Source organism: Brassica napus, chromosome A8 (assembly GCF_020379485.1).
Source record: "Brassica napus cultivar Da-Ae chromosome A8, Da-Ae, whole genome shotgun sequence".
NCBI lineage: Eukaryota > Viridiplantae > Streptophyta > Magnoliopsida > Brassicales > Brassicaceae > Brassica > Brassica napus.
The window spans coordinates 19,919,269-19,942,439 of record NC_063441.1 but is presented as its reverse complement, the minus strand read 5'-3'; the positions used below and the strand labels follow the sequence as shown (position 1 = coordinate 19,942,439).

At 38.6% G+C, this 23,171-nt stretch overlaps 6 protein-coding genes and 1 non-coding gene across 9 annotated transcripts; 3 read left to right on the top strand and 4 right to left on the bottom strand.

Annotated features, from left to right (window-relative positions):
• Window positions 1–4,203, top strand: LOC106440756 (auxin response factor 5-like). 2 transcript variants are annotated; one of them, XM_048738088.1, is made up of 13 exons: window positions 79–345; window positions 540–732; window positions 810–925; window positions 1,006–1,104; window positions 1,181–1,237; window positions 1,322–1,477; window positions 1,545–1,629; window positions 1,709–1,964; window positions 2,039–2,161; window positions 2,246–2,457; window positions 2,539–3,539; window positions 3,626–3,816; window positions 3,907–4,203. In XM_048738088.1, the coding sequence occupies exons 2-13, from the start codon at window positions 606–608 to the stop codon at window positions 4,022–4,024; spliced, it is 2,541 nt and encodes an 846-aa protein (XP_048594045.1). In that variant the 5' UTR covers window positions 79–345; window positions 540–605; the 3' UTR covers window positions 4,025–4,203. The 2 variants fall into 2 exon arrangements, with proteins under 2 accessions (XP_013737943.2, XP_048594045.1); XM_013882489.3 differs by having other exon boundaries at window positions 1–732.
• Window positions 4,204–4,298: 95 nt separating this feature from the next.
• LOC106440757 (zinc finger CCCH domain-containing protein 6-like) lies at window positions 4,299–7,387 on the bottom strand. The gene is made up of 4 exons (XM_013882490.3): window positions 6,966–7,387; window positions 5,923–6,108; window positions 5,434–5,558; window positions 4,299–5,343 (listed from the first exon to the last, which is right to left on the bottom strand). The coding sequence occupies exons 1-4, from the start codon at window positions 7,023–7,025 to the stop codon at window positions 4,488–4,490; spliced, it is 1,227 nt and encodes a 408-aa protein (XP_013737944.2). The 5' UTR covers window positions 7,026–7,387; the 3' UTR covers window positions 4,299–4,487.
• Window positions 7,388–8,119: 732 nt separating this feature from the next.
• LOC106440755 (protein IQ-DOMAIN 32) lies at window positions 8,120–11,471 on the bottom strand. 2 transcript variants are annotated; one of them, XR_007315470.1, is made up of 6 exons: window positions 11,215–11,471; window positions 10,373–10,876; window positions 10,097–10,276; window positions 9,957–10,016; window positions 8,514–9,882; window positions 8,120–8,427 (listed from the first exon to the last, which is right to left on the bottom strand). XR_007315470.1 is itself a non-coding variant. In XM_048738089.1 (5 exons), exons 1-5 carry the CDS (start codon window positions 11,305–11,307, stop codon window positions 8,896–8,898), a joined length of 1,824 nt encoding a protein of 607 aa, XP_048594046.1. In that variant the 5' UTR covers window positions 11,308–11,471; the 3' UTR covers window positions 8,513–8,895. The 2 variants fall into 2 exon arrangements, 1 of the variants encoding a protein (XP_048594046.1); XM_048738089.1 differs by lacking the exon at window positions 8,120–8,427 and having other exon boundaries at window positions 8,513–9,882.
• A 2,295-nt stretch (window positions 11,472–13,766) lies between these two features.
• LOC106440753 (aldehyde oxidase GLOX) lies at window positions 13,767–18,733 on the bottom strand. Its single transcript, XM_048738090.1, has one exon. The coding sequence runs from the start codon at window positions 16,173–16,175 to the stop codon at window positions 14,532–14,534; it is 1,644 nt and encodes a 547-aa protein (XP_048594047.1). The 5' UTR covers window positions 16,176–18,733; the 3' UTR covers window positions 13,767–14,531.
• Window positions 18,734–18,915: 182 nt separating this feature from the next.
• LOC106440754 (V-type proton ATPase subunit c2) lies at window positions 18,916–20,087 on the top strand. The gene is made up of 3 exons (XM_013882487.3): window positions 18,916–19,164; window positions 19,256–19,541; window positions 19,740–20,087. The coding sequence occupies exons 1-3, from the start codon at window positions 19,086–19,088 to the stop codon at window positions 19,870–19,872; spliced, it is 498 nt and encodes a 165-aa protein (XP_013737941.1). The 5' UTR covers window positions 18,916–19,085; the 3' UTR covers window positions 19,873–20,087.
• Window positions 20,088–20,236: 149 nt separating this feature from the next.
• On the top strand, window positions 20,237–20,309 carry TRNAE-CUC. The gene has a single exon. It is a non-coding gene; the product is annotated as a tRNA-Glu (tRNA).
• Window positions 20,310–20,377: 68 nt separating this feature from the next.
• Window positions 20,378–22,809, bottom strand: LOC106440752 (ATP sulfurylase 2). Its single transcript, XM_013882485.3, has 4 exons — window positions 22,114–22,809; window positions 20,960–21,626; window positions 20,787–20,873; window positions 20,378–20,707 (listed from the first exon to the last, which is right to left on the bottom strand). Exons 1-4 carry the CDS (start codon window positions 22,665–22,667, stop codon window positions 20,564–20,566), a joined length of 1,452 nt encoding a protein of 483 aa, XP_013737939.2. The 5' UTR covers window positions 22,668–22,809; the 3' UTR covers window positions 20,378–20,563.
• Between the last annotated feature and the right edge of the window lie 362 nt (window positions 22,810–23,171).

Here is a 23,171-nt window from a genome sequence, read left to right as displayed (position 1 = left end):
CACACGCTTTCCCATTTCCAAGCAAAAAAAAAAAAAAAAAAAACTGTACAAACACACATGCTTGTTATATACATCTAGAGAGAGAAGAAAAATATGGACTTTTCTTAGAGAAATTAAAAGGAAATTTTATTTATTTATTAAAGCTTTTGTCTTTCTCTCTCAGTTCTTTCTTGTTCTTGTTTGCATCCAGAAAACAAAAGAATGAAACTGTTTTGCTTCATGATGGCATCTTTGGTTTATCTTCTTCATTGAAAGGTCGAGTTTTGTATGAGAAAAGAATAGAGAGAGAAAGAGGCAAAAGGCCCACAAAGAGAGACATGCTTGTCTGTGTGTAGTCCCTTTTATGTATGTTCTTTAATCTCTCCTACTCTCTTCTCTTCTGTTTTTGTCATGTGTAAGAGTTTTTGTCTTTAACCAAGAAAAAAAAACCAGATTCCATGAAATGGGTTTGTCTTTAATTCTTCTGGTTTCTTGATTTATCTTGTAGCCTGTTTGCTCAATAAGACTCTTTGTCTCTTCTTGTGTCTAAAAAAATATAGACTTTGTGAAGAAAAAAATAATCTTAGTTGAAAGCCTAGTGTTTAGTGTGGGAAAGACAAAACAGAATGGGTTCATTGGCTTGTGGTGAGGACAAGATGAAAACAAATGGTTTGGTTAATGGAGGAACAACAACTTCAACAACTTCTCAATCTACTCTTCTTGAAGAGATGAAGCTGTTAAAGGATCAGTCAGGTTTTATTTTTTCTTTCAGATTTAGTCCAATGACAGTTTGAAATCTTGTTAACTTGTCCTGATATTTTTTGGTTCAGGAACGAGAAAGCCGGTGATAAACTCTATGCTATGGCACGCTTGTGCAGGCCCTCTTGTTTGTCTCCCTCAAGTTGGTAGCTTAGTGTACTACTTCTCACAAGGTCATAGCGAACAGGTATGTAACTTTTTTTGGGTGTCTTTAAGAAAAAAACATTGTATCAGGGTTTGACATTATTGTTTACAACTTTGAATAAGGTTGCTGTTTCAACCAGAAGGTCAGCAACAACTCAAGTTCCTAATTACCCAAATCTTCCATCTCAGTTGATGTGCCAAGTCCATAATGTTACCCTTCATGTATGCCTTCCCAAATTTTTCTCATTTGCAAATAGTTTGAATTTATGTTGACAATGGTTTTGTTTTGTTTTTATAGGCAGACAAGGACAGTGATGAAATTTACGCTCAGATGAGTCTACAACCTGTTCACTCCGTAAGTTCAAGTTCTTGCAACTTCTTACCTTTTCTAAACACATTGCAAAAGTGAATTGAGTTTTTAAATGGTTTGTGCAATCAGGAGAGAGATGTGTTACCTGTACCAGACTTAGGACTATTAAGAGGGAGCAAGCACCCATCTGAGTATTTCTGCAAAACTCTTACCGCTAGTGATACAAGTACACATGGAGGTTTTTCTGTCCCACGTAGAGCCGCAGAGAAGCTATTTCCACCCTTGGTGAGTCTCAAAAGCTTTTGTTCTTATTGCTTTAATTGCTGCTTATGTGAACTGCTATACACTACAGGACTACACAGCACAGCCGCCAACGCAGGAGCTTGTAGTTAGAGATCTTCATGAGAATACTTGGACATTTCGCCATATCTACCGAGGTAACTCCAACAGATTTCTCTCTCTCTCTGTGTATAGATTTAGTTGATATTTGAGCTCAGTTCTTGCTTGCATTCTCAGGACAACCAAAGAGACATCTCCTAACAACAGGATGGAGTTTGTTTGTTGGATCAAAGAGATTGAGAGCTGGAGATTCCGTCTTGTTCATAAGAGATGAGAAGTCGCAACTAATGGTTGGTGTGAGGAGAGCTAACCGGCAACAGACAGCTCTTCCTTCATCAGTTCTCTCAGCGGATAGTATGCACATCGGTGTTCTTGCTGCTGCGGCTCACGCAACTGCAAACCGCACTCCTTTCTTGATTTTCTTTAATCCAAGGTTACCTCTTAAACCATTCTAAAAACATCTTCTGTCATCCCTAGACAAGAGCTTATTGGTGTTTTTGTTTTCAGAGCGTGTCCAGCAGAGTTTGTGATCCCTCTACCAAAGTACCGTAAAGCGATATGTGGTTCTCAGCTCTCGGTTGGTATGAGGTTTGGTATGATGTTTGAAACTGAGGATTCAGGGAAACGTAGGTTAGTGTTCCACTATAACCACAATGTGTCTGTTTCTTACCTATTAAATATAGTTTGGTTGTTCACATTTCCATATATGTTTAGGTACATGGGAACCATTGTTGGAATCAGTGACTTGGATCCATTGAGATGGCCTGGCTCTAAGTGGCGTAACCTTCAAGTTGAATGGGATGAGCCTGGATGTAATGATAAGCCGACTAGGGTTAGTCCATGGGATATTGAAACTCCTGAAAGTCTCTTCATCTTTCCCTCACTGACCTCAGGACTCAAACGCCAGCTCCATCCATCTTACTTTGGTAAGTTTAAAAAGTAAAGTTTTACTTATTGTTATCTTCTTTTCATATGATATACATAATAACTGTTAATGATATTTGAAGCTGGTGAAAACGATTGGGGTAGCTTGATCAAACGGCCACTGCCCTACGCTACATTCCCAAACATGGCTTCAGAGCAGCTTATGAAAATGATGATGAGACCTCACAACAACCAAAATGCTGTAACATCTTTCATGCCTGAGATGCAGCAGAATGTTTTGATGGGGCATGGAGGTTTACTAGGAGATGTGAAGATGCAGCAACCAATGGTGATGAACCAGGTGGTGCAGGTGCAGCCAGACAACAACAATCCTTCTGTCTCCAATACAAGTGGCCAAGAACAGAATCTGTCACAAAGCATGAATGCTCCTACAAATCTTGAAAACAGCTCTGGGAGAGTCAATCATGGAAATGAGGAGCTGAGTGAGAAACCAAGTGCCTTGTCTCCTTTACAAGCTGATCCATCTCCTGAACAGATATACCCACCACAACAGTCTGATCCAACAAATGGATTCTCTTTCCTGGAAACGGAAGAGATGACATCACAAGTCTCTTCCTTCCAGTCTTTAGCTGGATCTTACAAGCAACCGTTAATGCTATCCTCTAACGAATCTTCACCTATTGTGCTACCTGATTCAACAAACTCATTTCAGGATATGTGGGACAATCAGCTGAACGGTCTAAAGTTTGACCAGTTTAGTCCCTTGATGCAGCAGGAGGACCTTTATGGTTGTCAGAACATGTGTATGAGTAATAGCACAAACAGCAACATTCTAGATCCTCCTCCACTCTCAAACACAGTTCTTGATGACTTCTGTGCCATCAAAGAAACCGAGTTCCATTCTTTGGTCGGGAACAACAACAGCTTTGCTCAAGATGTGCAGTCACAGATCACATCTGCTAGCTTTGCAGACTCACAGGCCTTCTCTCGCCAAGATAACTCTGGAGGAACAGGTGGTACATCTTCAAGCAATGTTGATTTTGATGATACTAGTCTGCTGCAGCAGAATAGTAAAGGGTCATGGCAGAAACTTGCAACGCCACGTGTCCGAACTTACACCAAGGTAACAAAGGCTTACTCTCATTTCCTTCCACTCACTAAGCATACATTTTTTCTCTAATCATCTGACTTTGAACTTTGGTTTGGTAGGTCCAAAAAACCGGGTCAGTTGGGAGGTCTATTGATGTCACAAGCTTCAGGGACTATGAAGAATTAAAAACTGCTATTGAGTGCATGTTTGGACTTGAAGGTTTGCTAACACGCCCAAAAACCTCTGGATGGAAGCTTGTGTATGTTGATTATGAGAGTGATGTTCTGCTTGTAGGAGATGATCCATGGGAGTAAGTCTCTCTCTCTCTCTCTCACTTTACTAACTTCAGTTTCTTTATTACCATTGTTTTTACTTACATGACTTGCATAAACTGGTGCAGGGAGTTTGTGGGATGTGTAAGGTGCATAAGGATACTGTCGCCAACAGAAGTTCAGCAGATGAGTGAAGAAGGAATGAAGCTTTTGAACAGCGCATGCATTAACGATCTCAAGACTTAATTTAGCAAATATGAACATTTATAGGAGAACCATCTTATTGTAAGCATCTGATGTGTTGTTCTGATTTGAAACCTGCAACTATTTTAAGATTATGTAGCGAGTTATGAATGAATCAATAGTTGAAACAGTCTGTAATAAGAAACTTTGTTGTCCTAATTAGAATTTTCATTTTATTTCAATTATATAACTCACATCTGTTAATTGTACTCATTCATCTGCGCATTAACTAATTATTTAAAATAGATGCTACTATCAAGTAAACATCCTTTAAAAAGAGAGTGAAAATTCCCTAATTATATTATATGAGTGGAATAGACCAAGAAATAGTTTCAAAAAGTAAATAAAACTTATATAGCAGCAAAGCCAGGCAAGAGAGAAGAAGAAAAAATTGCTCTGCTGCTAACAACAAGCTCTCTCACACCAAGAGGAGAAGAGCATGGTGGTGGTATGCTAATTCTCTGCTTCAGTCCCTGTCAAATCTCATTCTTTTTGCACTTGGCATCTCATTACCATTGTTTGGATTCCTCGGCTGGTAAGCTGCAGCATCGTGCTGGTATAAACAGTTGGCTCCATTGCGACAACCCCTCGAGCTGTTGAAGTACATGCACGGCTTCATTATCTTTGGTTTTGAATCCCTTGGCCTCTGGTTGTTATTATTATTGCTATTTACCATCTCAGGGTTAGGTCCTCCTCCAGGTTGAGGGTTATAACGATAACCGAGATGTTGTTGAACCGGCGGTGGCGCCTCTTGTCTTTCCCCGCCATGTTGCTGAATCAGGCTCTTGTAATAACTAGCATCTCTGGCAGGTGGTGCTCCATAGTTGGGATGATCTGAAGAAGCTGGAGGAGGATAGGTCATGGAAGGAGTATGAGTTACCGTTGGCTGAGGGTAATATTGTCCATTTGAGCTGGCAGGTGTTGTGGTTACTACTCCATTTGCTTCAGATAGGTAGGGGCTACTTGCGTTGGAGGAGACTGAACCTGCGCCACCATTATTTGCAACAAGATTCTCTACCAGCTTAGGGTTGCTCAAGATTTTCATAAGCAGATCTTGGTCGATCATGCCGCTGCCTAGTTCTTTGTTGTTTGAAATTGCAGTTAATGCAGCCATTATTTCTGACGCTGCGGGGAGGGTTGAAGAAACTGATGTGTTCTCATCGGTTCTTGATGGCTCTGTTCCCACATCCACGCCAGATTGGGCTGGGAGATCAGATGCTGAATCCATTGCTAGGTCATCGTCTTCTACAGGTAGAATGGGGATGACAACGGTTTGCTGATCATCATACTCTGAGTTGTCAACATCAGCAGGAACCGAAGGGCTGCAGATTGAAAAGAAAAAAGTCAGAAAAAAGTAAAAGGGATATGTATATGTATGTGTAGATAGAATATGTAGGGGATAGGATCTGGACTTTGGAGGAATAGCTGATGCGCCAGGATAGAATGCTTCAAGAACTCTCAATTCCCTTTGATTTTGCGTCTCCACTTCTTTGCTTTCATCCCCTGCAACCACTCTCCATTCCTCATCTAGCAGAATCTGTAAAGAACACATGTTATTCCATGTTGAACATACATCACCACCACATACATAATTATCGTATCCATACGAACATCCTCAGCTAGATTAACAATAAACCCTAAACCCTACAAGGGTAACCCAACCAAGAGCACTTTACTGTCATATTTTTCCATATATTTTACATATGCTTAACAACTCAAAAAAAAAGCATAGAGATACGGTCAGACAATTAGTTTAAATTTTCAGAGGAATAGAGAAAAAGAAGATGTCCATGTCCACAATAAGTGTAAATATACTGTCATTGTGGGGGAACTGCAATCAGTACTTTCAAAAATTCTAGGTAAAAAAAGAAAAGATTAAAGAGTGGGATCAGCAAGCTCACCCGGATAGAGCATTTCCACTTAATTACAGGGATATCTGATAACTTAATCTGAGACTCATTTGCAGAAAGAGGTCCACCGAAACCAGGTGGCAGATTATCCTCGCTCGGATGTGACTTTGCTTGCAGGTGATCTTGAGATTCTGATCCAACTTGTGAAGGTGAATCCTCCGATATGAAGAGACGTACCTAATTAACATCAAAACCAGATTGTTAATTGACAATCTTGATCAAATCATTCTAGTTAAAGCCTATTCAGACCTAAAACAGGAATCACTACACAAAAAAAACGTGAATATTTACCACAGGACCAGTTATTTCAAGCATACACAAGAATCTAGGTAGTTAGAAAGAAACAATAAATGTGGAAAGTGGTGATGTATAACACTAGGACCTCATAATCCAGGACAGCCTAACTAATCAACTAATTTTCAAACCAAGTATAAATGAAACAAAGTGTTGTAACTTCCTCCTCCTCCCTCCTCCCAGTAAGTAACTTAGCTGGATAATGAATCTTCCCCAAGCTACCTTACCAATGTAGATTTCGATCAGCAAAAAAGTTGCGAATGACAGCATCCAAGAGTGTGTAAAGTCCGAATCCTCTTGGTTCGGTCTCTTGAATAACTCATCACAGACTACTTGACTACACTGATCTCAAACCCATGATAGAACTGGTTGTATCTCAGGATCAGACCCTTATCCAAAGAAGCAAAAAAATGGGCAAACAACTTTAGACTATGATGCAACAAAGAAAAAAGAAACAAGAGAGCAGAGTTATAGACACTAATCCCATTGTGATGAAGAACATCAATCGAAACAGAGCACATATCTACACTTACATAAGCAATCAGAGACTCAACTCCTCCACAAAACATAACAAAAGCAACAAATCAAGTCATCAAACTAATACACATAGTTCTGCAGTTCCAGTGACCACCGTATCATCTCCCAAGCAGTCAATTTTTAGAAGAAAAATTAAACAAACATCAACCATCCAAGCTTCCATCGATCGAAAGAGCTGCAAAATGTCTTCTTTTTTTTTTTACCTGGCAAAGTTTAAAATCTGGTGGCCAAGATACCCTTTTGGATTTGTGCAATGCCCTCATAGTTTTACAGTAAACTCACTTCTTGTCAAATCTATAAAAGTTTCTTCCTTTTGATTCGGTGAAGGTCCAATTACTCTCAATAATTAATCAAGCCTGCTGCATACTCTTAAGATTGAACCAATCATCATCGTTTTCATCGAGAATCCCTAGTTTTTTTGAATATCGGGAGAGATGGAGAGAAGAGAATTTGATAAAAGCTGTGAAAAAATCCAGAGAGGTAGAATCATCTGCGTGTTGAATCCGTCGAGGAGAAGCCCTAGATCCGGTGGGTTCTTTCTTCTTCCTTCATTCAGGTCACCATCGTCATTTTATCTCTCTACTTCTTCCTCCCTTTATACACGTGTCTCGTCAGCCGCTTACCCTCCTCTCATTATTTTTCCCATTTCTCCAGATACTCCCCTAGTTCTGTATATTTTCCATAACGGTCCCTCTATTTATATTTTTGGTTCTCTGTTTTTGGATATGATTTAAGTCAATAACAGTCAGTTTCATTGACTCAAATTCAAGATGATCAGTCGACCGGAGGCGTGCCTGCTGTATTGAAAAAAACATTTGTCTTAGATCTTTAATTAATATGAATTTTTTTAGAGTTTCAGAACTTAAAATAAATTTATAATCTAATAGTTTAGACTTATTTTTTAAAAACGTTTTCCACATAGTAGACTAATATAACATAAACTTATTCTTTTACAGCGTTAGATTTGTGTATTTGGTGAAAACGATATATCATATTGCAAAATTGTTTTTATTATAGTTGTAAATAAGTTTATTTTTAAAATTTGTCTTAGCAGTCGACCAACCAATAAAGTATTATTATTATTTAGTATCTTATATGGTAGATTAACTGAATTTCAGATCTACGTTCTCAATACATACGTAAAACTTACGGTTGAACCACGATATACGTTCAACCACTTTGACTTACGACAGAACTTGTAGTAGTAGTATTATTATTCTTGTCCACAAATTATTTCATTCCATGACTAGTTGCTACAAGCTATTGAAATAATTCCTTCTTTGGTAACTTCATGCATGTTCTTTTTGTATGTCGTCCATATAATTATTGCACACCACAAAGAGAAATGTGTAGAAAATATAGGAATAACCAAAATACTCTTTTATCTGATCAGGTTATGTCCAAACTCCAAACAAATAAACAAACACCAAACCAAACCAAATAATCCAATAAAGAAAGAACACGGAAATGACTCTCTCTATACACAAGACTATCCCTCCCTCCCTCCACTCTCGGCTCTTTCTCTGTCCACTTTGGTTGTCTGAAAATTAGAGTTTTAAGGATTGTCTGAAAACAAACATTACCAAACATCAAAATATTGCAAATTACCCCAACTCCCCCCCTAAGATTTTCCTTTTGGTCAGCTTCATCTCTGCCATTTTCTATCTGTAAAATGCCAAACAAAAGCAAAATCAAACGTTTTCTCAGTATTTTATCAAAGCATTAAATAGGAGGATATAAGTTTTTAATACCCTTTGTTCCCGGCTGTGCTTGAGACGCAGACCGTTGGATTCTAGGAGATACTTGTTTCACATTAGCAACAACCGGCAATGAATGCCTCTTCTTGACCGAAACCTCTCTTTCCTGAACATCAGGGCTTGATCTCGGTGAGTTATGTTCCTGAACCTTAGCTTTCGCCGACTGTGTTGGCTGCATGAACCTCGGAATAGAGTTTTTCCCTCCGCTGCTGCTTTCTCTTGCTTCTTGATCATACCCAAAAGAGTTTCTTCTCCCGCTTCTCTGTTCTTTCCCTTCTTGTTCTGTTGTAGTATCAGTCTCCTGTTTGGGACTTGATGCTATTTTCTTGCTAACTTTCCTCTTTTGGCTTGAACCACCACTCTTGCCGGATTTTTCCTATCTTGGATTTACCGAACAAGATGCTTGACTCGCCGGCGTTGCCTGAGATTCAGTGATTGTCATGGGAGTTACAGCTTCCTCAGGTAACGAGTTTGCTTGAGGACCTGATTCATCTTCTGCACGTCTCTTTTTGGAATCTGGTGTAGTGATAACTGATTCATGCTGTGTCACTAAAACCTCAACTTCATCCTTAGAGTCCTCTACAGTAGCCAATGGAGTTTTAGAATTCACATCAATTTCAATCAGCTCTGATTGGTCTGCTTTAGGAGTGCCGTTTTCTAGAAGCTTAGCCAGAGCCTTGGACTCTGCACCCTCAAAGTCTGACTTCTTGTCAAGTGAATCGAGAGAAGAAGTTACAGAGAGTTCAGTTCCACACTCAGATCCATTGTTCTCCGCTGGAGCAACCTCTTCCAGAGTCTGATCCTTTTTAGCCTCTGATGAATCTATACCTGTCTTGCCTTCTTCGCCTAAAACACAATCTTTAGAAGAGAGCGTCATTGCTTTCTTTGAACCAGCAGATGATGACGTTAGCTCCTCAAACTTTGATTTCGCTGCAGCGAAAGAAGGATTGCTAGCCTTGCGCTTCAAAGAAGGTTTAGGCTCTTCATCCACATATCCAGCTTCGGTATCCTTAGCAGGAAGTGGATGAGACTGGTTCATCAAGTCATGATCAACCTCTGCAGATGCTTCCGGTGAATCACATTGGCTCGTTTTCTCAGTCTCAGATAGCTCCACATGATGGTCTACTACCTTGCTTGAGAAACCAGTTTCAGCTTCGGTCTCTAAGGCTGAGTCAGAGCTCACCAAGTCAACTTGAGATGATACCTTGGCATTGTTGGTTTCTTCCAATGCCAAGTCTAGCTTTGGAGTCTTCTCGGGCTTTGAAACAGACATCCACCTCTCCAACCAGCTCCAAGCAGAGCTAGGCTTTGTTGGATCACACTTAATGCTGATAGGCTTCGTCTTGGGAGTTGACTCCATTAGCTTTATAATCAAATACGCAAGGAAAATGAGTATAAAAAAAAACATGAATAACCAGAAAATGAGTTTGTACATACATGTTTAGCAAACTTGTTCTCGAGAAGCTTTTGTGCAGCTGCATTTGTTTCCGCCTTATCCTGTGAAACAAGAAACGTTATTGGTCCAGCAGATTGTACAGGGAAAACAAAAATGATACTGACATCTCAAAAAAACTTACCGAGATTGCTGAAACACGGCTTCCATCTTTAGCGGAATGACGAGCACGGACCATCGTTTGCATTTTGACAATAGCTTGGACGCAACGCAGTGATCCCATGGCCTGGTTCCTGACAAGGTGGCCACGTACAGCAGCTTGAAGTTTCACAACTTTCTTGCGCCTCAACAGTTCTCTTCTCGCCTGCAGAGTTTTCAAAACGGATCTTCCTCAGCAACACAGGTTCATAAACTAGTATTGTACAAAGAGATAGGAGAAGAAAGGAAACAAGATCCATACCGAGAATCCACGTATAGCAGCTTGGATGATAATGACAACAGAATCATCAACTTCTTTTCTGATAATGATCACATCATCTTGTTCAACCTGTGGAGTGGTGTCCTTCTCTATCACAGTTGCATCATCAGCATCTGCTCCATCCAACTTAGATTGTAACTCAGTTCCAATTAACCCATCCTCCTCAGTTTCAGTCCCTTTTGATTCCACAAGAACCGCCACCTCCGTTGCTTTGTTCACATCCACAGGCTCAGCCACATAGGCAACAACAGGCAACTGACTCTTCTTCTTCTTCTCATCATCAACAACAGAGAACGTCTGCTTTTCATCTACAATGTTATTATTGTCAGGAGATGGAGACTTGAGAAGAAGAGCAGATTCAAGAGTCTCTCTACTCCTAGAAGCAGGACTAGTCTCAGAGACAGCAACGCTAGTGATCATCACCCCTCGTTGCTTCCCAGATTTCTTCCTGAAACTCCATCCTCGCTTGTCACCAGAGCTCTTGCTCTACATCCCCCAAAACAAAAACAAAAATCAATCCACCAAATCTAACAATCATTTCTTCATGAGACTCCACAATAATGATTTGAAATCAATTTAAAATACAAAGAATTTTAAAATTGAATAACAATAAACTATATTTAGATCATTCATTTAATAAACTAAGATTTTAAGTAAAATTTAAAATCATCATTTGAATAACAGTGGATTGTTTAGATTTAAACAATAAACAAGAGACCTAAGTGGCAAGACACTAAACCATTACAACCAAACCGACCAAAAAGCATGTAATAACGGACTCAGATCTTAAATTAGAAACTTCTTAAAATGTAAAATGTCAAAACCTCTAGAGCATTAGCCGTAGGTTCGGAGGCGGCGTCGTCTCCGCCGGAGCAAGCGATGATACGGAGACAAGAAGAAGCTGGAGATCTTCCCATCGTTTTATCTTCTTCTGGTGTTGTTGTCGGATCAGTGAAAAAAAACAAAGAGTTAATAGAGAGAGAGTGTCGTTGGAAAATGGAGCAAAAGCAAAAGACGGAACTGAAAGGGAAGAGATTAAAATAGGGTTTTGGAATCCGCCAAGTCTTTTTTTTTTTTTTTTTTATCTCTTGTGTCCGTTGAGGTGCCAATAAAAGCGTTAAAACGTTGTCACTGTCAGTGTCATCTCTCTCTCGTGACTTTTTTTAATTTGTTTCCTCTCTTACCTTTTTTTATTATCCATTTATATAATTCGATTGAATGATGAATGTAGTGGGGATTATTCAATTATGCCAAGTCGATAAATGTTGGTTTGCTGATGCATGTGACTGTCATGTGCACTTTAGATCGATTTGAGGGTTTTATCAACTTTATTTATTTTATTTAATATTAATGGTCCTGTATTCAAAGTTTTGACAGAAAAAAATGTTTTTTTCTGCAGTGCAAAGCAAAAATGATAATGATATGCTAACAAAAAAGTATAAGCTGAAGCAAATCGTTTGTTAAAGCTTTATCCATAAGTTTTTAGTCTTTATGGTCTTTCTCTCTTTAGCAGGTAAATTGCTTTATTTGTTCTTTCTTTATTGTGTAGTTTGAACAGGTTAAGAAACTGGAAATGATTTAAGATGGGTTTTAATGGGCCAGCCCAGGAAAGAGGTATGGGGTTTCTCTCGTACCTACTCATCGAGTCCTACCCACTCCTACTCATTGTAACATTGACAATGCTTTTTGTAAATTATTACCACGTCCACATGTCATATCTTCAGTACCGCCAGCTGGGCAGCATATGTAGCTTTGTTGTTTTTTGCCATTGCGACAAAAATAACAGAGGAAAATGTGGGGCTACCAACCAAGTGGAAATTAAATGGACTCAGATATAGCCACCGCTCGATCTGTTCTTAGATTTTGTTTTGTTTTGTTACGTAATTTGACTCGCGTATGTTCTATACTTCTATTGAACAGTACACTAATACTATACTCGTGATTACAAATAAACTAAAATACACTGATCATGCAACGAGCCACCGAGTAAACTATGTTTACGTCTTGACTAAACAAATTTTTGTAACGAGAATACTAATTAAATGGAGAACGTAAACTAACGAAGCCGTAGTCGGTATAGCGAAAAGGGAAAAAATGTTCTTCAGTGATAAGCTCAGGGATTGCGTGTAAAAGATGAAACGAACCTTTCACGACTTTAACCAATATGATTAATCTCAAGACTAAAATAAAGTAATGATAGTAGTAATAGTATTAAAAAACACTAAGAACCAATGAACCATCACTAGTTGCTTCAATCTCGAGTCATATCTCCATCATCATGCGGATTTATTTACTGTTTTGTCGTACTCGCCGACAGAAATAATCTTAAACCACTTTTACAACTTTACAAACTCCAAAGACTATTTTGAGTCAGTTTTAAAGGAGTGGATTATGATAAAGAATAAACATAATATTTCCGAACTGGTCAACAAACAAAACACATTAGTGTTCAAACCGAACATGTTTTCTCTAGAAGAAAATCACTCCATGTGGTTTACATCAGAATAACGAATGTTTGATAGATGATTTCTAGCCTCTCATAAGGAACCAGACACGCAAATACAATCGAAGAATTAAGAAGAGTTGGCTTTCTTTGTTTGCTTACCTATTCAAGACGATCAACGATGTCTGTTCTGTCAACTATGACCATAGTTAACATTTTACCAAAAAAAAAAGAAGAAAAAAAACTATGACCACAAAATGACAAAAATCACATGTCACACTGCAGAAAACATAGATTTATAAAAAGTTCTGATTTATCTATGCAGTAAACACTTGAGAACTCACCCCAACACATGCATTCCCTCGAGTATATTCACCTTTATAGGCGCTGCAGAGGGATCTGTAACGAGAAAGTAGAAGCAGGGTTTTCAATGATGGTGAAAAAATGAGGTGTTTAAGCTAAAGTTAGTTATAATGTGGCATTACTTTTGACCGTTGGGGCCATAACCAAGTTCTCCGCACTGAGCATGACCCCAGCTTATGCAAGAACTGTCTGCACCATCAAAATGATGCATGCTTCATGAATCCATCCAACGCAAGTTCCAACCACTGCATGCATAAGGAATTGTAACGTTTATCATCAAAGCAATATACACAATCGGTGGAATCTTGACTTAAGGCGAATCTTAAATCCATCATACGTTTAGGGTACATCCAATCATCACCATAGTTCTTAATCTTTCCCCACATATACAACTCTCCTCCAGCTGAAAAACCAGAAGAGTTACAATTCAACTTTATATAATAGGAAAAGAAGACTAACACAAAAGGTAAAGACTTCAGATTAAAGTTCACTTACCAGCAGTACAAGCAGAGTTTGCAAAGCCAACAGAAACAATGACATTAGGACACTACTCTAAAAAAAAAAATCTTCTAATCCAAGGGAAAGCCGCCATTGATCCTGTTGGCTCGCCATTGGAAGCTGAAGCTGAGGCACTCCGTATTGCCATACTACAAATGGAAAATTTAGGTTTCAGCCCAGTGACGTTTTGTGGAGACTCAGCATTACTCAAGAAACAACTCGCACAATACCAAACGTTCCCAACGGGAATGCAACCGATGAGTTCCTCATTGTCCGGTCTACATAGAAGAAATCAGAAAACTCGTTGAAGAGGAAATGGCTAAATTCAACGTCTGTAAAATACCTAGATCATGTAATATACGAGCTGATAGTTTAGCAAAGGAAGGTAGGAAAAATAGCTATGTGCAGTAGTTCGTTGGTGTCAAATGTAAAAGGATACTAGTAATAATTTACATGAATATATATGTTAAATTGAGGGGAAAAAATTAAGCACCTTTTTAATAGTTTCTATATATTGAAAACTTACTTCTTCGATCTTTTCTTTTTTTGAGAACTTACTTCTTGGATCTTCTTCATGCACTAGACTTTATATTCTTACACGTCAATGAGAGTATGATATTATACCGATCGACATTAAAAATAAATTTAACCAAGAACACACATTCTTATTACAAGTTACAACAAATACAATTTTTTGTTGTCAATCAACAAAAAGTCACCCAAACAAACTTTACAAGTCTTCAAATAATTAAGAAGACATCATTATATTTTAATATTAAACAAACATGCACATTAGAAGCGAATAATTAAAGAAGTAAACGAATTTATAAATATGGATCACCGTAACCTTACCCAAATACCTTCGCTTGGGATGTTATCATTCACCACAAACATCATATAATAACCAGGAGGTGCTACAAACGCGGATCTTGGAGTCCTTACTTGAACCTCATAGTTCGTAGATTTTGATCTCTTAAACTTAACATTATCCAAAACCAAAAGCCTCTGATTCATCGAAAACGAATGCGTCGTGAACGAGGGAAACACCATCGTGACTTTAACTGGACCCTTGACTTCTCCGACCACCTTAAACTTCAGCTTCATAGTTTTCCTATACGTTATAGTTGTTTGCGACTTAGGAGACACAATCTTCGGACGTAGTTTCGCAAACTCCGGTTCAAGATAAACCGGAGAGAAAGCTTCCAAGCTTAACTCGGTCGGGAAAAGCACTCCAGTGAAGTTATAAAACCCGTGAGGGTTGCTTCCTCCGACGAGAACTCTCCCGTCGCGGAGAAGAATCGCCGTGGAGTGATACATTCTCGGGATTGTACTCGGGTTTAACGACTCAAATCTCGAGTTAACCGGATTCTCGGGATGGTATAGATCAGGTACGAAAACCGGTTCACGACCAAGCTCCCATGCAGCTGAGCCAGAAGAACCACCGTTGACTATCAAAACATCTCCGTTAGGTAATAGCGTCATGTCTCCCATGACTCTAGCACGTGGCATCTTCTCCACCGTCCACTGAGGATTCTCGTCGTTAATCTTGATCCTTGCACACGTGTCAAGCGCTTTCACGAAAGTATTCCTTCTAAAAGCGAGGATGTATGATCCCTTCGGTGCACCTCCGCACACTAGAACCTCCGCGTCGATTTTAACCGCTTCCAGATTCTTCAACGGTAGTAACACGGCTGAGCCGGTGCTCGGGTAGCTTCTCGGGTCACCACCGGGAATCGCCGGATAAGTTTTCACCACAGTGTTTTTAACATAGTCAAGTAATATCGCTCGGTTATTAGCGAATATAAATAAATTACCGTCGGTGTTGAGAAACACGTAAGGGTAAAGATTATTCTCTTGTCCTCTATCATTAGTCTCGGCCAAAAACGGTAACGCGATAACGTTAGGAGATGTCGTTTTGGGGTAAAACTCGTAGTTAAACTGTCCTTGACCTCCGATAACGATTTGTTTACCGTCGGGAAGAATATGATTAGAAGAGTACCACCTTCTCTTTGTTAAACCGTTGTTAATCTCGACCCAGTCGCATTTATTGTTATTACAAGGAGAGAATATTCTCGCTTTTAGTTCACCGTCCCGGTCTCCACCGGTTTGGACGAGAACACCATCCGGTCTGACCGAACCGGAGGAGCACCATGTGTTGGATTGTACGGTCAATGGACGGACCGTATTTGATGCGACGTCGTATTCGATGGAGTGAGCTGTGCAGTCGATTTTGGAAACGGCGTCTTGTGGGTTGTTACGGCAGTTACCGTTGGGGAGAGAGATGTTTGATGGCCCGAAGTTGGTTCTATCGAACATTACAACACGGTCGTTGCGGAGGAGCTGCATGTGCATGGCGGAGATTCCGACGTTGGAGAGGAGGAGAGTCCATTTTCCTCCGGCGGCTAATGACACGTGACTTGTTATGAGGAGTTGGAGTGAGGCTAGTAAGAGAGCATAGAATGTTTTGGCTTGTGCTGCCATTTTAGGTTCTTGTTTGATATTTAAGTGTGTTGTGATGTAAATGTATCGTGGCTTATTCGTTTATATAGTGGTGTATGGGACATTATTAAACGTTATTCTATGTAGTTGTTGAAAGTCAATAATTAATATAGTTTTTTAGTTCAAAACTGAAAAGTCCAAAAATATACTTTATATAGTTAAATGATATGATTAGTTTTCTTAAAGCTAATTAATAAAAATGACAAATGGCATTTTGGTATATAATGGATATTTCACAATCTGATTAATCTCTCAATTGAAACACAGTAGCTCATATTTTCTGACTTTTCCTGTTTTTTTATCTGTTATAATTTTATGGTAGTATGGAGGTGGTCTAAATGAGATTTTCGTTATCTTTTAGTTTTTGTTTTTCTTGAAGTATAGCAGCCTTTTTTGCATCTGTAAATTAACACTTTAGAGCATCTCCATTAGTGAAAGTGGGGGAGGAGGTCTTGAGAAATTAATTATTATTTTTTTTTTTATTTAAAAAAAAAATTACCAAACCAATCGCGGGCCGTCACGTGGCGTGGGACCCGCGAAACAGTGACGAACCAGATTCACAATAAAATTTTTTTAAGGAATAGGTTCATGAAATATGTGGGTCTACAAATATTATAATATTTTTCTTTTTTGGAAAACGTGAGAGCTTGAAGGAGTGAACTCCTAATAGGGATGCTCTTAGAGGCCGTCAAAATCATTTAAATTTATTTGACTGGTTTAGTTCCCATCGCAATGATTATCTAAAGATTCAAAAGCAAAACTTAGTAGGAAAAGTATTCACTTATATATGTTTTGATGTTTGGTGTATTCAAGTAGCCAGGGACAGTATGTGAAACATATGAACCATTTCGTCAATTATCTTTGTATACTCTTTCTTTTATATTTGACATCAACTCAAAATTATCGATTATTTGAGATTAGTTAGTTGGGAGACCCGAACGAAATAATAATGGAGATTGGAGATGTTGTGTTAACATCAAACATCTTTAAAAACATCAGACATGCATATGCATGTATAGATTATACAAGAGTCCGTTACGTTTGAAGTCAGAAACAATAAGTAAAGAGAGTTACGTTTTACACATTAACTTTCACTTATATTTCTTGTGGTTCGTTGCATGTTAATTACTTTGGTCGTCGCTATTTTACTTGTTATAAATGACAGAACAAATTATAAACTGGTAAACAACCGCACGTTAATTTTTTAGCAAAAGATTCATGCACACAAAATCAAACTCTTTATCTGACGCTATAATTCCCACTCATAACTAAAAATTTGCAAAAATACATTATACATGTATTAGGTAACTCCTAGCTCGATAGTTTTGATTATATACAAGATATCTTCGAATGAAATATTTGTATTATTTGACTTTACATTATCCTTTTGAATTAATATGTGATTATGCTTATTTGTGATTAATTAGTTCGGTAGGCTGCAAAGACGAATTAATGATGGCGTTGTTGTGTTAACATCAAACATGCAACTATAGATAATACAAGTCAAACTCCGTTACGTTTTAGTCCTCCCAGGGGCTATTCATCGGGTTCGTTTTTTTTTTTGTAAACTATTATTATTAGGCTTTCAATCATCCTGGTTCGTTGCACGTTAATTATTTTGGTTGTCCCAAATTTTCTATAAGTTAATAAAAAATATAACATTCATGCATACATACATATATAGACTAATAATATCTGCTCCAGCGGTGTGAACTTAACAATGTATTTGTATGTAAAGTTAAATTTCGTTTTCAAAACCATAATTTCATGACAATTCTTATTAGTACACACATTCTCTTGTTGGTTTTATTTAAGACAGTTGTTCAATAAGATGCATAAATTTACTTTTTGGTATTTGGATGCCTATTTATCTTATAATAATGGACAACTAATAAAAATATTGATGCATATACATTTTACACTCTAAACTATGGACATACATATTCGACATGTCGAGTTAACTAATTTGCATTATAATCAATTTTGACGCTTTCCCCCTTTCTTGCATATATACATACATTCTTGTTTTGTTTATAGTTATGAATTAATATTTATATTCCGAATCACCAAAATCAAATGATTAACCGATGACATTCTCTATTCATGAATGCGGTTAGTTGACTCTATATTTTTTAATGTTGCTAATATTGTGCCTCCTATTTTTGCGTTATTACATTATTCATACATACATTCATATACATATTTTCCAGACTGCAATTATTAGATTTTGTATTAAGAAGTAAGAAATAAAAAGATCTAGTCTTCGAAGCTGTTCATTTTATATTTCAAATACCTACCAGAACTTGTTTTTTTTTTTTTTTTGCTCTTCTAATTATTGTACCTATCCAACTGAATTTTAAACATATCAAACTAATTTAAAACATGATTTAGACTTAGAGGATATGTCATGAATCATGCACACGGTGTCTAAGTTATATCTGCCGAGAGACTAATGTCTAGCACGACGGCCTACGAAATTTACACTTTTAACACATGCATCTTGATAGAATTTAGATAAAAGTAAAACCTTAATAGTATAACATTTTTTCTCTGATTTGTTCATTAGTTAATAAGTGTATATATACAAAATTTCTAATCTGATAAACAAATTATTCGCATTTAAGATAATTAAAAATCTAACTATTTAGTAATAGGAAAAAATATACACAATTAGCATTTAGCAAACAAAGCATCATACACCAAAAAGTAAATTTGGTACGGTTCTGGTTAAACGGGTCAGCTAATTTAAGTCCGGTTTAATTTTACACGCCGACTAACCGCCAGCAATTTACTAAATCTCATTGTTGACATAAGTTCGGTTTCCTTCTCTCTCTCTCGCAAAACATCAAACCGTTTTGTCTCTTTGCGATCAGATCTCATCGGAGAGCAATTATGGCTTCAGGTTTCAGCGGCGATGAAACTGCTCCTTTCTTCGGATTCCTCGGCGCTGCCGCCGCTCTCGTTTTCTCATGTAACATCAAACTCTTCATTTAAAGATCCAATCCATGATTTGGGTTTTGATCTGATCCGACCCGATCCGATCGGTTTATCCTTGTTCTCAGGTATGGGAGCAGCGTACGGGACAGCGAAGAGCGGGGTCGGCGTGGCGTCGATGGGTGTGATGAGACCAGAGCTTGTGATGAAATCGATTGTTCCCGTGGTCATGGCTGGTGTGTTAGGTATCTATGGTCTCATCATTGCTGTCATCATCAGTACTGGAATCAACCCTAAGGCCAAGTCTTACTACCTCTTCGACGGCTATGCTCATCTCTCTTCCGGTCTCGCTTGTGGTCTCGCCGGTCTCTCCGCCGGTATGGCTATTGGTATCGTCGGCGACGCTGGTGTTAGGTAATTGCCAAAAAAAAAACTAGATTCTCTGCCAAAGATTCATACTTTGAGTCTTTGATTCACATTGTCACTGCAAAGACTCTCTCTTGATATGCTATGTCAAAGTCATATTGTGGTGTTGTGTTTGTATCTAGTTGGACTTGAGAGAGATGTTCTGTCGTTGTAATGTGGTGTGTGATTTGTGTGTGTATTGTGCAGAGCGAATGCACAACAACCGAAGCTGTTTGTGGGAATGATTTTGATTCTCATCTTTGCTGAAGCACTTGCGCTGTACGGTCTCATTGTTGGTATCATCCTCTCGTCTCGTGCTGGTCAGTCTAGAGCCGAGTGAACTCAGAAAGCCTTTTGGTCAAGTCCTTTTGTAATGTTTATGATATGTTTCACTTTTGGTTTTCTTTTGTGGCATTGTGAGTTTTTGAGTTTCTCATGGGAACAAGCAAAACATGGGTGATAATCATTTGACTTTCTGGTTCTAATTATATTTTTCATTTGCACACTCTATGGAATACTTCAATAATTAATAAAACAATATGATGATTTAGTACCTTTTTATTGTCAACTGATGAGTTACTGACATGAATCCTTTATCTAGCTCTTAAAGCACTGATGACATGCGTCTTTCTCATTCTTTTCATATTTAGTTCATCAATATGATAACCATAGTTTAAATTTGAAAGACTCGATATAATCACAAATCCGTTGTAGTCTAGCTGGTCAGGATACTCGGCTCTCACCCGAGAGACCCGGGTTCGAGTCCCGGCAACGGAGTTTTTTTTGCCTCCCCTCTAGATCGCTTGTGGCCGAAACAAAGAGCTCTATTTTACTCAAACCAAAACTGAAAAAGACGTGGAGAAATATTATTGAACCAGACCTTAAAATTAACAGTCTTGTTCTTGCTCATCAGCAAGAACATTATTTCGTTTCAGAGTTTTGAAAACATTTGTGAGACAAAAACATGTAACCATTACAATAAATGGTGAAACAAAAGCCAGTCATCACTTTAGGCTGGAAGATCTGATTCTTTAGGCTGAAACAACGGTTTGTTGTTGTTTTGATGAATCATCGCTTTCTTGCAAGCTCTCATAATATTTAACAAGAACATTCCATCCACTTGGACACATAAACCCATCTGGTGGACTCTCCCCTGTTCTTGCATACGTTCTCATCTGAAACCACCAAAACAATAAAACCATTTTAAAAAACAAGAACTTGTCATCGAAAATCAATCAAAAACTGTCTTTTTACCTTTGTTCCAGAAATGAAAAGAAACTCTTTTGCACGAGTGGGATCGAAAAACGCCATCTTCTTCTCAACTGTATCATAAGCTGCAACCTGAAGGATAAAAATAATCACAGACCAAGAACACATGATTATGATCTGAAGCAGCATAATCTGATAATCAACAAACTTTGCTTTACCCTAAATGGAAGAATATTCAGTTTCTCAAGACCAGGAGCCATGCTCAAGACTTTCTTTCCATGATCAGGATCATACAGATCTCTCTTCTCAGTAGGATGTCCCATCCCCGCAGGATCACGACCTACAATATAGAAATTAGCACCAGCATTGATCCTAGCCTTGGCGTGCCACTGAACTTCAGTCGGACCAGCATAGTGCATCGGCGACGGAAATATCGAGACAATAGTAGTCTCCGGGTCAAGAACTCCATCTTCTAGAACCTTGCTATGTTGTTCCATTCTAACATCGAGAGGAACATCATCGGCCTTTGTGAAACCTCCCAAAGGATGAAGCAAGAGAACAGGATTCTTATAACCCATTTCCAAAAGTCTTTTTCTTGTATCGTTCATCAACAGAGCGTGCCCATTGTGCACAGGGTTCCTTAACTGGAATGCAAAGACAGCATCCGCTTTACGGTTATCAAACTCTTTCCTAAGCTGTTTAGGAGATAGCCTGTAGTGATCAAGACCATCGTTGTACTTAATCGCCTGGAAAACTTCTAAATCGCCACCGATCAACCAATTTCCTGATGGAGTAATGTGTTCTTCCACGTAAGGTAGTCCTGGAGAAGTAGTTCCCCATGTCCTAGCAATCCTTTCTTCCTTGTTGTGTTTGTATATCTCCACACTGCAATATCATATACAAAAGAACAGAAGATCAGTCCACTCATATCCATAACTAGGCCTTGAGCAAAAGAAACCGGAACCAAAGACCAGAACCGAAACAAAATAATCCAAATTATTAAAAAACATCAAAGTATTGGAATATTTTTATCCGAAATATCCAAAATAACCAATATTTTTATCCAAATCATTCTAATTATTCAATAATTTACCCAAAATACCCGATAACACCGCCGAACTACCAGAATTACCCAAAATAACCAAACCGGAACCAAACTTTTTCGGGTATTTTCCAATTCCTAGTTTTACCATTTGAACCAAATCCAAACCTATCCGAACAGAACCGAAAACAGGATAGTAAATGGATCCTCTAGCCCCTTACCTGAAAAATACCCATGCCTATCCATAACCATTCAAAGTCTTCATCTTTCGACACTTAAACAATAAACAACAACTAGAGGCATGATTGCATTGAAAGCCACCATCTTTACCTGCGGAGAGAACCGATGATGTCTCCTTGAGGGCTAACAAGAGCAATATTCTTGGACACACCGATCTGTTCTTTGATCTGGTCATCGATAGCAAGAACAATAGGAAGAGACATGTTGACAAGAGACCCATCTTTCAACCTCAGAGAGTTAAAATGAAGACTTTGCAGATACTCGTCTTCTCTCATGAACCCTTTCAAAGGACTAGCCCAGCCTTCGCTGATCACGTGTACCCACTCCATATCGATCTTCGTTAGCTTCACCATCGGCATGGAATCTGCTTCCTTCTTCTTCGGCTCGATCTCTGAGTCGGGTACCACCAGTTCCACTAGCTCCCCGCCGTCTGGGTCGATCAAGGAGCTCTTAACGGTCGTTAACGAAGGAAAGGAGAGAGATTGCATTCTCGGGTTGCGTTTATACACCAACTTGATTAATGGGTTGTGGTTGAACGAAGAGAAGAGCAGTGATTTTGAGGGGATTTGATCGGAGGAAGAGGATGGTTTTGAGTTTCGAGTGTGAAATTGAGAGACGTAGGAGGATCTGATCAGAAGAGACATGGATCTTGGTGATGAAGCGAGGGGAGTGGAGAGTATGGAGTGAACAGTGAAGGTGAGATTGGGTAGATCATGTTTGGAGGAAGGAGGGAGGAGACGAAGAACAGTGATGGGAGTGTCAACGAGATCCACACGTAATGCCACTTTTGCCTCTTAAGCTTTTTGGTTTGTGGATTGTAATAATTGCTTATACTGTGAAATGTCCTTTTCACCCTTTGTTTTCTAAGGATGGGCCCTTATGCGGGCTCTTGCCTGGCTCTACAACTTTGGGCCTGAGGTTTGTAAACAACTTATTTCGGCCCAACAATATGCAATCCACGTCCATATCGCGCAAACTTCAATTTATTTGATCGCTTTAATATAATATTGGCCCCCATTACTTTTTGCATTCAGTTGGCGTTATAATGTTGATGTGAATATCCACCGATCACCACCAATATGGACGTTAGTGTGTTATGTGCAACTTTCTTTGCTTTAATAATGGAAAACAGTGCCCCTCACCCCCTT